The 17,362-nt window shown below is 34.4% G+C and overlaps 1 protein-coding gene across 3 annotated transcripts in view; it reads right to left on the bottom strand.

Moving 5' to 3' along the window:
* LOC145694828 (S-adenosyl-L-methionine-dependent tRNA 4-demethylwyosine synthase TYW1-like) overlaps positions 1-17,362 on the bottom strand; it is a 101,176-nt gene that overhangs the window by 20,761 nt on the left and 63,053 nt on the right. For all 3 annotated transcript variants that reach the window (XM_081771490.1, XM_081771492.1, XM_081771491.1), the window contains exons 7-9: positions 16,720-16,948; positions 14,055-14,232; positions 8,005-8,140 (exon numbers count right to left, since the gene is read on the bottom strand). In XM_081771490.1, the coding sequence (XP_081627616.1) occupies positions 8,005-8,140; positions 14,055-14,232; positions 16,720-16,948 (543 nt within the window). The remainder of the gene's footprint in view (positions 1-8,004; positions 8,141-14,054; positions 14,233-16,719; positions 16,949-17,362) is intronic.

The raw sequence follows: 17,362 nt of genomic DNA, 5'->3' as shown, positions 1-17,362 counted from the left end.
CATTAATAACCCAACAATATGACAATTCGTTCGTCATGTAGTAAACATTCAGGAGTAGTTTACTCTTAGGGTGAGCTTTCCCCCGAGATTTTACCATTAACGCCTCAGCCAATTTTGTTCATATTTCGTAAAAAAATGTTTCATTAATAAACTAACATACAGCATAAATCGTTTATTTCGATAACATACAGAAGGAGACGTTTTCTCGGTTTTTTTTTTTTTTTTTTTTTTTTTTACAATTTTCTCAGTAATAACTGAGACAAATTTGTTGTAATTTCAGTAAAAATATTTTCTGTAGTAATCTTACAATATGGTATAACTCGCTTGTTCCGAAAAGAAAAATCCAAAAGAAATAGTTTACTTTGACAGTGAAATTTTTCCCGACGATTTGTTTAAAAATAACTCGATATACTTGGTCCAGATTATAAATAATTTACAATATGGCATAAATCGTTTATCCGCAAAATTACAGATAGAATAGTTTACCTTTGGGGATACGTTTTACCCGATGACCTTCCCAAAAACAACTCAGATGTTTGTTGTTCATATTTCATAAATAAATGTTACATAAATAACCTAGCTATATGGTACAATTCCCTCATCCTGAAAATCTAGAAGTGGTATATTACTTTTGACAGTAAGTTTTACCGGCGATTTTCTCAAGAACGACTCAGGCGATTGTGTTCGTATTTCATAAATAAATGTTTTATGAAAACATTAACAATATAGAATAGCTCGTTTGTCCTGAAAAGATCCACAAAGGATAATTTATTCTTGGGGTGACTTTTTTCATGATTTTCTCAGAAATTACTCAGACGCTTTTGCTTATAGTTCACATACAATTATATCCTTAATCATTCTAATATATGGCTTAAGTTATTTCTAACGGAAATATGGCCAATGGGTACTTTACTTTTGGGCCTACAGTTTCTTCTAGCAAAGTTTTCCAAAACACATTATTTTATTCGCAATTTCCCAAATAAATGTTTCAATAATAGCTGCAGCCTAACATGAGTCAGTGTAAGAAATTCGAGCGAGAAAGTACAGTGCGTTTGCTCCGTACCCTTTCTTAAATATATTTTTAAATGTTAAACCTAATCACAATTTTCCGAACAAAATCGAAACTTCCTTTTAAATGTGCCTTGTTGTGGTCTAATGGTTCAAGTGCATTGGTTTTGGATTTAATTTCCAGTGAGAGCTAGTGTATTTTCGTCCACGAGATGTGACATGTCGGTGCAAAGAAAAAAGTGTTTAAATAAGCCTAACCAAGCTAATCAATAATACAAAGAAATAATACAATGTTACGAAATTATCGAAGAAACGTTGTAAATATTAGGTAGGTGCGACTGAAATGTCCAAACGATGACTGTCAATTCCAAATGTAAAAAAGTGAAAAATACAATGCCATGTTAATCAGTGGCCTCAAGATAAAGCTATCCTACTAAGAAGTGACTGAGATACAAAAAAAAGTTGTAATCACTGGGAGACATGTTAGGAGAATACAGAGGCTGAGAGAGAGTTTAATATTGCAAATCATGGATAGTCTGCACCTTCGTTTGAGGGCGAGTATTGAAGTCCGTAGGCGTACATAGGTTAACATTGAAATTAACATTAGAACACAATACCTGTTTAATATTGATAGGAGCTTGCTGACAGGTTTGCAGTGTATTTGACGGGGTTTGATGATGTAACGATCCTTGCGAACTACTGGGCCTTTCCCGCTGTACACTGTAAGTTAAATTCGTGCTTAATTAAAACTATTATTTGTTTAAATTTAAAACTGTTGACCGTTATCACCTGTGCATCACGGACAGCAATCCACCAGTATTTCTTTGTTTCCGCCCGGCGAGAGCTCATGTAGTTCGGATTCCCCGTTAATCAGTAGGTCCACGTCTCATATAGCCTCGCTGCTGAAAGGGACAATAAACTCAAAATCACATCACACATGTTTGTTTTCGCCTTTGTTTTAGCCCATAAGTGTCTTTGTTCATGAGCTCCTTCGTGGCTAAGCGGTTAGCGTACGCGCCTTTGGCGTGGGAGACTCAGCGAGAGCTCACGTGGTTCGGAGTCCACGTTAATCAGTAAGTCGACGTCTCATATAGTTTCGTTGCTGAACGAGATGTTAAACTCAAACTCAATGTCTTTGTTCATAAATTTCTTTGTGTGTGGTTTTGCATATACTTTGCGTGGATATTAAATTTTGATTTCTATGCCATATGTTTCTAATTACATACACACCTATAGAACGAACACAACAAACTTGGAATATCTATATTGTTTGTGTATGGAAAATCATCACGCGGCGCTGAATGGGAGAGCCGTGAGTATGGAATTCCATACACATGGCAATCAACGTATTAAGAAATGTATAATAATAAGAATTAATAATAATAATAATAATAATAATAATAATAATAATAATAATAATAATAATAATAATAATAATAATAATAAACAGAAAACGATACGATCACTTACATAATTTATAAACATAAGTTAACATTTATTAAAGCATATAACTGCAATGGAATTGTTTCTCTCTCTCCCTGAACGCAACAGCCTTTATTGTGCCAAGGCGTAGAAGAGAACTTGTGGCACTCACGACTTCGGGCGGTGTGTGGTCAGAACATCGGATCCCTTTGTTGTTAGTCTTAACTTTCTAAACGGATGCAGTTATTCCCGGTAGAATATACAAGCAAATAGACTTTTCTATTACTATTAAAGTGAATAATTATACTCATTCCCTCAACGTGATACTTGCGGTTGCTTAACTGTATACAGACAGCTGAATAATAATAAATAACAGAAACTCGACAAATATTCCTGCAAATAATAGGAAAAAGTTTGCGCCATACTGTTCACTTTGCTGGACACACCAGTGTGCCGCGTTATACCGATTGTGGCACACAGGAATATGGGGTATGGCTTTTTAATTTTTTCCCAACTATTTCAACTGCTTCAATTGAAACGGATCTATAATAAAAAGAGAGTGAATTTAGTCTTTTTACCCTTCGATTTAGAAATAAGATTCGCGAGAATTTCATTTAAAAAAATAATATACTCAGAATTTTATATAGTAGTTTGTTTTATTCGAAATTACATACTCCCTGCAACTGTTTTTTGATTGAAATTATTTGAAATGAAATCTTTAAGTTTTACGTCCCACATTTATGCCGGCGAGGCTAAAGGAGATGGTGATGATGAGAAATGAATGAAATGGTCGAATAAAGAAAGTGGGAGAACCCCGAGAAAACCCATGCACACGGTGTCTGTCCAGCACAAGATTCACTTGGCGCGAGCAGGGATCGAACCAAGGACTCCATGCACCAGAGGGGAACGCTCTACCACTGAAACACCGCAGCCTCTGAAATTATTTAAACGAGAAAGGGACTACCTTATGGAAACTTGATGACGAACGCATTTGTTAAAAAATACCAGCTTTTCGTGAAATATTGCTTATAGACAGGGACGGATTAAGGCTTTGGGGGACCTGGAGCCGACTATTTTAAGGGGGCCCTATGTTAAGAATAGTTCCAGTGCATAAATTTTCTTTGCTGCCTTCCACTGCCTCATAGGCTTATCGAACCACCGAGAACTATGCTCTAATATTTTAATGTGCTCCAAGTTTACAATAATTAGTTTAGTTACATTCATTATTAACAATTAAATAATTATATTCATTATTAACGGTTAAATACTGCTGATGGAAAGAAATTTAGCATAGGTCTGAAGCCTATAATATAATAAGTTGATTGTTATATTTTAGTATTAAACAGAGGGATTTTAAGGGGCCCCCTGAGGTTGGGGTCCATTGGCTCCGCCCTTAATCCGCTAATGCTTATAAATTGAAGAAGCCGGGCCGGGTCTGGGCTAAAAATTCTTGCCCGTGAAGACCTCTAGCCCCTGTGTATCATATTTTGTAAGAAATAAATATAATGCATTGAATCAGGGAAGTATCGAGCGTGAGGTCCTGGAAGCTGTCCCCTCCCAAAACTCAAGCACTTTTTAATAAACCTTTTTCCCTTTTGAGGTTCTTTTATATCAGATTACTTTGAGGCAGTATCCGAACTGTGGGTAATACGTTGTTGTTATAATTCTAAGAACATACCGTAATGCCATTGATACCAGGTGGAATTACAGATAACTTTTAAATGGGATTACAATTTCAATTCCGTTCTGTTTATAACGTTAATGTATTAGAACGATACACTCATTGCCATTTGTTATTTCTGTTGTATGATATACGAAGCACACAGTTTTCCTTACATGTGTCTCAAAAATATTTTTTGATTTCGTTTGTGCTTCAATGCAGTTTGTTTAAAGCAAACCGGTTCATAAATGAAAAGTAAGAAAAAGTTTAAGAGAAATACAGAACTGTTGCATTATTATTATTATTATTATTATTATTATTGATATTTTTGAAACATTAGAATTGCGTGCTTACGAGGATTCGTGTTGGGCCCCCTCCGAAAAGAAGACATTGATACGTGACTGCACTGAATGATAGACGTATGAGTCATGGTGTAGACGGGTGTGCTAGGCGATAGAGTCCAGAGCATCAAAAACAGACTAAGACCACAACTTGCATTTCTTCTTGCCGATTGATCCTACTTTTCACCTGCAATGATATGTCGGATAATACGGTATTTGGAATAAACGAAGGTCAGAAAAACGAGACCATGGCGTATTGGTGTTTTATGCACCTAAACCTGTAAAATATTTGTGCAGAAAACATCTTTCACTCGCTAGCTAAATTTGTGGGTATGATCGCACATCTTGCCTTATAAAGTATAATCTTATAAAGAATATATATATATCTATATATATAGCATGCTGAAAACCTAAAGAAGACCAACTTCAATAATTTTCTATAGCTTTCTTTCTTATAACGGGAAACTTGTTCATTTCATCACGATAAATCACGTTTGATAGTAAGATGTCTGTTTCTGTCTATACATATTTTTTACACTTTATTGGAGACAAAATTGTACTTTTTTCCAAAAAAAGAGGATGAGAGAAGAAGCTATACAATAGCATAAACTGAAAATAATCGCTATTACTAATAGTACACTAATTCTCAATTAATACGTCATCAGAGGAAACAAGAAAAAAAGGATGGGATGGGATTCGATCTGGTGTCAAAACAGTATAAGAACTCCCAGTCCGCCACTCTACCCACTTGACTACACAGACTACGCTTTGTTGCCTGTCTTTTTCTTAACAAATAAATGCTCATGGCAATACAGCATGTCACTTCCGAACTTAAGAAAACAGTTTTCCTCTTTGTTCTATATTTCCGTACATCTTCGTTACAGAAGCTAATTTATATTTGGCACATAACTTAAACCTTAGATTTAAGCCAATAAATGCAATATTTTACTCCACTTTCTAGTTCCTTGATTCAGCTCTCTCCCTACCAATGGTGTTATTAACTCTGCAATCGTGCTCTGCTACTGCAAAATCCCTCTAAAACATTATTGCCAGTATACACAAAACAGAGCATAATTTTGTTTCTTGCTTATATTTTTATTATTTTATTATCTTTTTTGGAAATATCTTCTTAGATGGATTGCTTTCTATTATCTCCACTTACTAATAACTGAATTTTACCCATAAACACAAGGAAAATGCAATAATTGCGAAAAATCGTGGGTTACAGTATACGCTTTTTTTCTTTGCGCATGAGGGTACAACAAAGAGAAGATTCTGTTTAAACGTGGCTGTATGATCAGGCTACGGAAAAGCTATTTTTCGGACTGCGAAGTCTGTCTGTCTGTCCGTCCGTCCGTGTGTGTGTGTGTGCAACAGTGGTGCGTATGTGGAACTAATGGACAGAAGTAGTCCGTACACAGTGACACTAGGACAGTAGAACGCAATGTGACCATACCGCGGGAGGACACATGTTGTTCGTATGTTGTGACTGATCGTACGGCGTCGTTCACAGTGTTGGCTTCAAATGAAAAACAGTAACGCAAATTGACTTGTCAGCGTGCACCATTCCTTACAACTCTGTCTCAGCTGCAAAGCATTGAAGGCAAACCACACTAGTGACTGCTACGTGAGGGAAGTTGTAGAAACCAAGGTTATACAGTTTCTTTAGGCAACTACACGCAGCAACTTGTATGAGGGAAAATCGAAAAATCTTGGCCTACAGATTGCAAACCATAAACGAAAAACAAGATATAAACAATACTCTACGCACCTTTGTCTATTTTTCAACATAATCACATCAGTTGAGGCACTGTCTCACCGTAGCATACGTTTCTCGACGCCTACTGCGTAGGAGGAGGTCGGCTGATCACGGAATCACCGAAGAACAATGTTCTGTCCTTCGGTGTTGTTCGTGAACTTCTGTCGTGGCACGAATTTCTTTAATGGACAAAAAAGATGGTGTAATGACTCAAGGCAAGGTCAGGAATGTAATGAGGATACTCCATAATCTCTCACCACTACGAATGAAGTTGCTGATTGTTTTCTTTGTCATGTGCGGTTTTGCATTATCATTGAGGAAAACAACACAGTCAACATCCCGAATACCTTGATGCCCACTGTCTAACTTCTTGCACCACCACTGCACACTTTGCACTGCTAAACTCTTGGCTCATCATTGGCTCTATGCCTGTGGATGTCTGTGTTGGTGAGTCCCTTGCACTATAGAAAACGAATATCACTTCGCTGCTCATACAGCATGGGGATTCTGTGCACTCTGGCCTTCTTTGGCAATTGATAACATCACCGTGTGGTAGAAGGAATCGGAAATGACAATGGGTCCGTTCCGAGAAAAACCTACCGCATTGCTCGTATATCTCGATTTTGTATTACACCTCGAAGAAAAAAAAAAGTGTAAGGACTTTTCGATTTTCCCTCGTATCTCAGAATGGGCAAGATCTTTCTCAAGTTAATGATGGCTACTGCTGCTTGCTTGGCTTGCATGGTCGCTTTACATGTAGCCTATCGAATATGTGTGAGATAAGAGTTCGTCAGCATTTGGTTCATGATGGCTCTCAGCAGACATATCGATCTCTTACGGTCTTGCATTCAAATAGTTCCACAGACGGTTCCTCGCGAAAATATCCAACGCTCATTTAATTATGATGCCATGACGTATCGACACTATGTTAGAAGCATGTCAAAGCTTCGCATACTATACTGGTTTATAAGGTAGAAGAGGTGTACAGTTCTGAAACTGGAATCTCTTCTTCATAGTCACGAAACGAATCTCTGGTGTAAATTTAATTTCATTTAGTTGTGACCTTTTCGGTGTTGTAATTTTCAGAAACATCAGTATACATATAACATTAGCTGGAACAGAACAACTTTGAAGTGAGAATAAAAGTACGAAATTACTTGGCATAAAACACTGAAAATATTATAAAACAACACTATAAGGTAAACTATACTATAAGGGCATTCGATAAATCATAATTGGATTAGGAAAAGTAGTAATATTAAAGAAAGAAAAGTTAACTGTGAAAAGTAATTGTAAAATGCTTAGTTGTAATTTTAATATAATGCTCAACTGGACGCTTCACTACTGATTTTGTGTTGTTCATATTTTCTTCTTAATTCTTTCCATTCGTATCTGATGATGTTTTTAGAGAAAGAGATTATTGTGTTACCTCCTTTAGTGTTGTATGATCTGTTCTCACTATTTTCTGATTTATCTGTATTGTCTATAGTATGCCCAATCGTAACAAATAGTATAGTAAATAAATATACAAAATTACATTTATATCTGAACGATTATAATTTTGCACTGTTTCGTAAACTTGCTGATGGAATAAAAATATTTAATCATCTGCTTTATTAGAATGAGATGTCTGTTTTACAAAAAATTATAAACTGAAATCAATTCCGATTCCGTCTTGAATTTATTGCTTATTAGTCTACAAATATAAATTACTAAAAAATTCTGCTTTAGGCCATATACAGTACGTCTTCTAATTAAATATAATGTTATTAAATTATAATCAAATGAATATATGAATTTTCAATTAGTCATACCTTTTCAGACAAAGCTTTTAAACTTTCAATAAATCTCTCCCAAAAGTCTTTAAAAAGTGGACGATCAATTTTCTTTAAACTATCTTTGGTGCTGGCATCTACACTTACATAGAGTTGTGTAACCGGACTCATATTCCTGAAAAATAAAATTAAAGAAAAAAAAAATCAATCTAAACATCAGACCTTATCTAAGATCTTTAGTTTAATCTTTCTTGTGTTAACGCTATAGGACAGTGAACTTGAGAGTACCGCTGAACCCAACTATTTTATGTACTCCCATTAAAGAAATGACAAATTAAATTAAATTTTTCAGTTTTACGACCCACGATTATGCAGTGCAGGCTAAAGGAGACGGTGATGATGAGAAATGAATGAAAATTGTAGAATGAAGAAAGTGGGAGGAAACAGGAAAATACAGAAAAAACCCACGCACAATGTGTTTGTTCACCACAAAGTCCACTTGGTGCGAGCTGTGATCGTACCATGGACCCGATGCACCAGAAGTTATCCCTCTACCATACATCCATTAAAGATCAAATTTAGATCTCCTGCACTGAAGGTAAGAACACTTAACGTGTATTCGTGAGTACCTTGCAGGTGTTCATTACGATCCTTACCATCTTTTGAATTTTTGTTGGTAACGTGGAGACATTAAAGAATAAAAATTAGCAAGAAAAACAGAAAAGTAATAACTTATAGTCTAGAAATTTTAGTACTTAGTTCAAGGCGACGTCATTGACGGGCAATGAAATTTTGGCACTATATGATGTGTCTTGAAAACGACTACTAGTTACTTTATTGCTATTCAACAGTGCATTTTTCATAACAGCAGTACTTTTTATTGTTAGGAGTTACTTACAAAAAAAAAAAAAAAAAAAAAAAAAAAAAAAAAAAAAAAGCCTACATCTGAAAAGAATAGGATGGGATATATAGGTGATACTAAATTATTACATATGTAGTTTTAGAACGATGTCAGTTACGAGTTTTAAAAAAAATCTCATGGACGTTCCCACTCAATTCTCCTTCCATTCCTTCCCCTTTCCGTCACATTAGATGAAAATAGTTCTCTGACGGTAATTAGTTTAAATCTCTACTTCAATTGATTAACACTTTTATTCTGTTTCATTTTATAATAGTAACATTTAGTTAAGAATAAAGGTCAATGGTCAATGAACAGTAAATAAAAGAAATCGAAAATAAATGCTGTGTTACTGTGTTTGTTTTGAAAACATATGACATCAATTAAAATTAAACCTAAAGCTTATAATTTATATTAATATTAATCTTACAATCCACAAGACCAATATATGAACACAAGAAAATGACCTGCTCCTATTTGAGAAAATATTCTATTATCAGTGCGTACTATAATAATAATAATAATAATAATAATAATAATAATAATAATAATAATAATAATAATAATAATAATAATAATAATAATAATAATAATAATTTATGTACTTATTTATTTATTTATTTATTGATAAAAGTGAGACCATAGCCAAAGCCTTGAATTCGTCACATAAAAGAAAAAAATACACAAATAAACAAGTCATGAAAAGTATACTACAAACCATTTTAAACAAGCAAGACGCAACACAAGGTAATTAATTAATTAATTATTTTTATCTATCTATCTATATAGATAGATAGATAGATAGATATGTAAGTTCTAACAAAACAATATACTGTGCTTGAATAGAATTATTCGAAGAGAAGAAAAACTGTGTAATACTTTGACATACTGATTTAAATTACAAAAATTGTTTATAATATTTTTTATTTTATACTAATTATGGAGAAAAATAACACAGAACTAAAGCTTCCAATTGATCTTATCAAAATAAGAAAAAGATACACGAGTAAAATAATGATAATGGAAAATATATCCGCAAAATTTAAAACATGAAAATATATATATATATATATAATACGAGGGACATGCTGAAGTTCTTAGATACTGAAATACAAATAGTGTTGCCGTAACGAAACGTATCACGTTTAAAAGTGTATGCCCTCTACTGATGAAAGATATAACTGTAAGGTTGCATGTTTGTTTATTTAAAAATTAAAGGGTTAGAAGTGTCTGTAGGTTGAGCCTGCCAGTTGGCAACAATAATGCTCGAGCCATGTGATTTTCGTGCAATGATCTTTTACGATGTTACGCATAGTTTAACAGAAGAGTAGTGCCATGATCATTTAGAAAAGTGTTTAAGGGATTTTGCCTCTCCACCCGCAACCATTTTTAGTTAGTTTGTGGAATTTAAACGCGGCCGACAAAGCCTGACAGATGAGCCTCGCTCTGGACGTCCTAGCATCGCAGTTACGATGAAAATGTCGCAGTAGTAAGAAATCTTGTGAATCTCCATATCAGATACGGGAAAATTCATTCAACCCTTAAAATTGGATCGACTGTAGTCCAGTCCATAATAAAAGATTACTTCGGCCTTTCCAAGCATTGAAGTGGCTGGATTCCACATGTGCTTATCCCTGAGCAAAAACGTGACCACTTAGAGTGGTGCTGCTATATGCTTAAAAAAAATTTTCGCAGGGACAAAATAAAGACATTTATTATTTCGTCACAAGTGACGAAACACGGGTTTACAACTTTGATCCCGAAACAAAATAACAGTCGACAGTATGGTTTTCACAATTAAACATTTAGAAGTTACGCCGAGCACGGAGTGTGGGTTAATTTATGGTGGCATCTTTTTTATTATTATTATTATTATCTAGACAGGCCATGTATTATTAAGTTAAATTATACAGTTAAATGATCGACGTATAGTGATAGCAGAGTGGTATGTTACTTTGTGTCTTCCGAGTGTCTTTGAAGCTTAAAGATCTGCCCAATAGAAGACTTGCTTTCTTCATCACGACAATGCATGGCCACATACAGCAGCGAAATCTTTGAAGTTTCTAGGAAAGTAGAGTCCGTATTCTACCGCACCCGACTTATTCTCCAGATTTAGCTCCATGTGACTTTGGCTTCCATCCAAAACTCAACAAATAAACAACTTTTCGACTTTCCTCTACGGGGTTATTACCAATAATCTTACTAACTTCACAAACTAAATGCGCTACATCACTCGTGGTGGTGCTGCGATCGCCGCCTATCCGTTGCCAACCGGACATCTGACGTAGTTTCCAGTAAGTTATAGTTCATCATTTATGAAAAAAAAAAAAAAGAAGTTTGTACCTTAGTCGTGCTTTTTACGGTTACTTGCTATATTTATGGGTCTCCTCATCCCACTACTTATTTCGCTATACTCTAAAACATAATTGAACTTAGTGATCTAGTGTTAACTTTTGTTAAACTTTTCCACTTTTCCTGTATCTTAAGAAGAAGGACACCTCTTGTAATTTTCTCTCTATTACCTATATGCTTAGACTACTACTGAAAAGTCAGACCTAAGCCTAATCTCACATTAAACATTTGCTTCTGACTGCACGGCACAACTCTTATTATATTATTGGCATATGTTATCCTACTTTTCTATAATTAATTCTCTCAAAGTCTGTCTGAAAACCGACAATAAACTCGAATAACTACTCAAATCACACTATTTCGAGAATTGCATAGTCTTACAACAGTACCTGTAACATTTAGATTAAGTGTCAAATTTAATGACCATTTTCTGCCTCACTTAGGTTTAACGAATAACTTTCTTCGAGCTTTCCAGAAAATTACTTCATCCTGATTCTCTAAGTGCTAACTATTTATCCTTAACTCATCCTTTACTTCTATCAATTATTTCTTTAACTTATTATATAATTTGACTTTTTTTAAATTCCTCTCGATAACTAACATCTACAAGTTAAGCATTAATTCCTGCTTTCAAAAAACTAGTACTCTTCATCTCTTGGTATATCTGTTTTCCTTTTCTTTCGACTGTTCTGTATTTCTCAGAACCTAACGTTCCTTTTGGTTCTTGATTTCACTTGCCAAACACCCCACTTATGTTCAAAATTCTTGAATTGAAATCATTGCTTAAAGTAAGATTGTTTTTATTCTACTGTTGTTAGTACCGTATTAAGGGTAGAATTGCTCAGTAATTTCTATTCACCATGCTGCACTATCTGAGTTTCTGGGGTGTGACCCCAAAGAATCACTCAAAACAACTGCTATGTTCTAAAATCTATCTGAAACTCTCGTCGTTAAATCTGCTGTCTTCATTATTCCTTACACTCCACTAAAGCTCTCTTTTTTATTAATCTGTGAATTACAAGTATTCACATACTAATTTCTTAAAACAATTTCAGCCCGTTCTTTAACATGTGTTGTTTGTATTACATTACCTTGCAGGTTTTGAACCACTGATTGTTTAAAATGTAGTTCATCCATACTACTTTCATCACATAATTAAGGAAAGTGATCTCTGCCAGCATTTTAAAAACTCTCCTTATCCAAAACAGGACATTTTCTTTTGGGGAGTGATCGTTTAAACCTTTTACATTTAAAACTCGTTAATGGTAGTCGCTAGTAACATTTGTATGTTGAAGATGAAAAAGGAAATGCACTATCTTCCGTACTACACTTTTCTATTCTAAATAATTAACTAGATTGGTAGAGCTTGGGCCGAAAACATGTTAGCTACATATCATATATTACAATTATACTGCTGCAGAAAGCTTTTTCTTTCTTTTCTTTCTGTCGTCGTACAATTTTCACTTCCTATTTCATATATTAATTCGTCGCATAGTTAATGATCAAGACACTGATTAAAATTACGAAAAGATGTTTGTTTTCGCAATTGCATCACAAGTAGAATAATGGCCTGCTGTACTGGGGTTAGTCTCTGCAATTTACATCGGGCTTTCATTGGTATTTACTCCGTGCTGATCATAAATTATCTGTTTCAATTTAGCAAATATCCTAGACGATGGTAAAACGGGTCAGCACATACCCTTCAACTCATCACATATCACACACCCTTTGTTCTACCACAGACATAAAAGCTGATATCCTCCATTTTCCGCAATCACTGAAGCATAACATAGCTGCTCAAATTTTTTGATACGAGTAATGCTTCGATTCTTCTTATATCAATTTTCATGTGTTCAAAAATAATAAAATCTAGTTATCGCTGAGCACTCCTTTAAAATGTATGTTCAATCAACAAATTGCACCAGTTATGTGCAGCTACTGTTATTTTTTGTTAAGTTCTTCCCGCTTTCCTGTATCTTAATGTAAGAATACTAATCTAAGTTTTTTAAAATTGCATACGTGATAAAATTACGTATCATTGGGAAGTCAGATCTGCCTAATAGTAGAATCAAAATAGTCACACACTTAATATTTATTTCTGATAGCAAGATACAAATCTACTATATTTCTCATACATCAGTATCCCTCTTTTATTACAATTTTCTCCAGAGCCCTCTCTCTCTCTCTCTGAGAACCCACAACAAACACCAACAACTATCAAAATGACACTATTTCGAAACTAAACAATAATGACTACATGATAAACAACACAATAACCTCATAACAGACTGTAACATTTAGAGAGTGTGAAAATACTCATTTTCTGTGTCACTTAACTTCAAATGAAAAGAGATGAATCTTGACCAAATGGTTAAGTGTTCCCGCCTTTGGTATTGGAGATCAGGGTTCGATTTCTGTGGTTTGGTACAGAAATCGAACATATGAGAAGACATATATGTGAGTATATATATAAAAAATTTCGACTCTGAATAAAACTTTAACCCTATGCCCCATATAGCATAAATATTATAGAGGACATTCAATTAATGTAAACAATAAAAAATAAAAAATAAAAAATAAAGAATCTAAAAGGTTAAACTTGAAAATTCATTACAGAATAAGTAATATTTTCTACCTCACAAAGTTAAGATTATATTTAAGAATTTTTTTAGTATATATAACTTAAAAAATGTACAAAAGTCATTTATAATACCAGTTATACTAAAGATTTGAATACGAAATTTTGAAATTACCCATAAAAACTGAATATTAGAAGAACGCCTATTATTTTTTATTAATAAAAAGTGAACTTAAACAGACTGAATATAATTGTATTAACCTGATAGCTTCCGGAAATTGAGCATTGGTCACAAGAAACGATGAGATTCCTCGAGTGTGAAGTAGCATCACAAACTTATTTATTTCTGGATACATTATGGGTTCGCCAACTAACGATAAGGCACAATGTTTAGCATCAAACCCTTCGGCCAAACGGTCAGTCTTAACACCAGGAACACCTAAAACATAACACAAATTAAAATAACCACTTAATGAGTTGAGCGTCCCGTTTAGCAGCGAGGCTATATGAGACGAGAACCTACACACTAACGTGAGATTCGAACTATCCCGAAAGGAATCGAACCCGGACAATTACCACTTATACTGCCTGTATAAATTGTTAATTTTGGAAAGTATTTCCACGGTTTACGCACAAAAATATTTTGTAAATATTTTATTGGGACTTCTCAAATCATATGTTAGGGATTGTTTCCACGTCACGGTAGTACAGAGGTTTGAAACACAAATAAGTTGAGAGCTCAACTTCCTGGTGTCACAACCCATAAAACGATGTAAATTTCACTGTTCGTCTGCACACTGACTCCCGTATATATATATATATATATATATATATATATATATATATATATATATATATATATATACCAGATGTATGAAAAGTCCGGGGCCATAGGAAAACTGTTACTAGTAAAGATACGAAAAGATGAAGAGAGAAGAAAGTTGTTGGAAAGAGGTGGTCTTTAGTTTAAAATTGTGGATTCTTTTTTCAATCACACAAGCTTTTGGGCTTCTCACTGGTAAGGCGCTTTATGTTAAATGAAAAAACAACGTTTCTAGTTAAACACGCAGTTCGAACTGAACATAAGAACACGGGACTGACTGACATAAAACTGACACGGGAAATGTGTACATTGTTATATGAAGGGATCTTGAACATCTTGAATCAACTTCCTAAGAATGCTGTATTGTTGAAGTAGTGAGGGCCCGAGAAAATAGTCTACTGAACTGGCAACGGTTGCTTTTTCATTTTACATAGGAAACCTTACCTGTACAGGTCAAGAGGCTGATGCAATTGGAAAAATTCCAGCGTTTTAGATTGAAAATCACTAATTTCCAATAACTTTACTCTTTTTCCATTCTCTAGTATCTTTACTCATAACAAAGTTAGCCTATGGGCCCGGATTTCTGATACACCCAATATATATGTAAACTAGCCTTTGGCTAGCTAGGGGCTTAGTCCTCAGATCCCCTCATTTCCTCGGTCTATGGCCTCGCACTTCTCATATTCCTAACATATCTCTAACCTTAAGGCATTTTGAAGTATAGCTATTATAACAATTGAAACCCTCACCTTTCTTCCCCTTCTAGCGGAATAAATAAATAAATAAATAAAACGCTCAAATACCTTATCTACGGGCTTGATAATGACGGCAAAAATAAAACACAGCGCCGAGATTGCTCTGCGTTCGGCAGATGTAATACTATAGTATGCTTGAAAAGTATTTGGGAAATTGGGTTCATCAATTTCTTTGGAAATAAGAATAGGTATCTTTATAGGAGACAGCTCTAGGATAGGAAGAGAGTTCTTAGAAGAACATGGAAGGAATTTCTGAAGATGAATTTCTGTGTGAGGAAAATTGTTAAGTTCATAGGTGTGATTGATCAGTAACACTGGCAGTATAAGCTGCAAACACAAGAAAATAAGTTGTTATGGAGTTTAGACTAACTGATTCGTCATGAGGAACGCGAAAGAAGGTTGAGAACTGGATGAGACTGCTTGTATTGTGTGGATGAAGACACAGGGTTGTTGCGAGTCTCAGGCTGGGCTTGTCTTGAAATTAACCTTTTCTTCTTTTAAACATATTAAAAGATGTCATATGATATAATGTGCATTTTAAAAAATACAATATTAGCGATGATAATTTGCTCCGCTCCTAAGCTCTGAAAAAAATATAAATCTGGTATTTTGTAAATCAATTTTGACAAATGATCTAGTACCTACAGAAAATGCAAATTATAAAAATGACAGCTGGAACAGTAATTTCATTGATTGTGTCTGTAAAAGTTTTACTGAACAGTTTCGGCCATTTAAGCTGTGACCTTGTCCATCTGGAATGTTACATTAAAATCGAATCACTTTATACACACATTTTGCACTTTTAGTGCAAGATTTCACAGTTGGAAAGAGACCTGTTAAGCTAATTGATTAGTAGAAAAATTTATTACGTTAATTTCTTTGTGGAAGACGTAATAATTTAACACTAACACTGTAAGAGTCCTATAGTCACTACCAAAATGTGAAAATCTCTCCTAAAGAAGCACAGCCTACGAGAGATTCTCACATGTTGTTAGTGTTTCGCAGGTTTCTCACGGTGTTAGTGCTAATTGTCCCTTCTTTCACAAAAAAATACCGTAACTTTCTTTCTATATAAACAACCAGTATAACAAGAGGTCTTCCAACAACGAATTTTTGCACTAAAAGTGCAAAATGTGTGTATAGTGATTCGATCTTAATATGAGTATTTTACCTGGTGAACAAGGCAACACTGTATTAGTGGCCGGAATCGTCCAGTAAAAATCTTAGACACAATCAACAGAATTAGTATTTCTGCTCATCATTTTAATATTGTGATTAAACATGCGTCAATTGTAGTCTTGAAGTAAAAAGAGAAATGCAGTTTAGCAACTATTAAGAAAAAACTAACCTTTAAATTGGTTAATCATTTTGTAATGGTTTTCTAAAGCTCCTTTTAAAATGGATTCTGGGTCATCAAGTTTCCACTTCCATTCAGTGCCAACGGGATTCGAATGATGTCGCCAACAAAAGACACATTTGTTGGCACATGCTAAACTAGGAGTTGTTTCAATACAGCGGTGGCTTTCAATACCATAAAATGTATGTTTGTAACAACCGCCTCGTCCTCTAAGCATTGACTGAAAAATAAAGATATAAACTACTTGGAGCTCAAAATATATCGGTAGTTATCACTTAAACACTAGAAATGCAATTTAAAAATCTCATATCAACTTATCGAGCTCTACAATTATTTTTAAATTACAATTTCCATTCCTTATTTGACTTGACTACAGTTACCCGCCTCCAGAGAACAAAATAATTTTTTTCCGTCCATAATATAACACCTACTTCTTCCAGGTACTTACCTGTAATGTAACTCACTAGAATGCAATGTAAAACTAGAAAGAATGTCTACGGCAGACCCTGGTGTTGGAAGGAGCCAGCAGCAAGAAATTAAATTATAACATGACAAACACGTGAGCTCTTTATAATAACAAGTGTGCTATTAAAATTAAGAAAACATTGTTTACCCCTAAACCCATAAGGAATTT

The sequence above is a fragment of the Thermobia domestica genome, chromosome 9 (assembly GCF_964235325.1).
Source record: "Thermobia domestica chromosome 9, izTheDome1.hap1.1, whole genome shotgun sequence".
Lineage (NCBI taxonomy): Eukaryota > Metazoa > Arthropoda > Insecta > Zygentoma > Lepismatidae > Thermobia > Thermobia domestica.
Note: the sequence above shows the minus strand (reverse complement) of the source record. Positions and strands in the feature narration are given on the sequence as shown.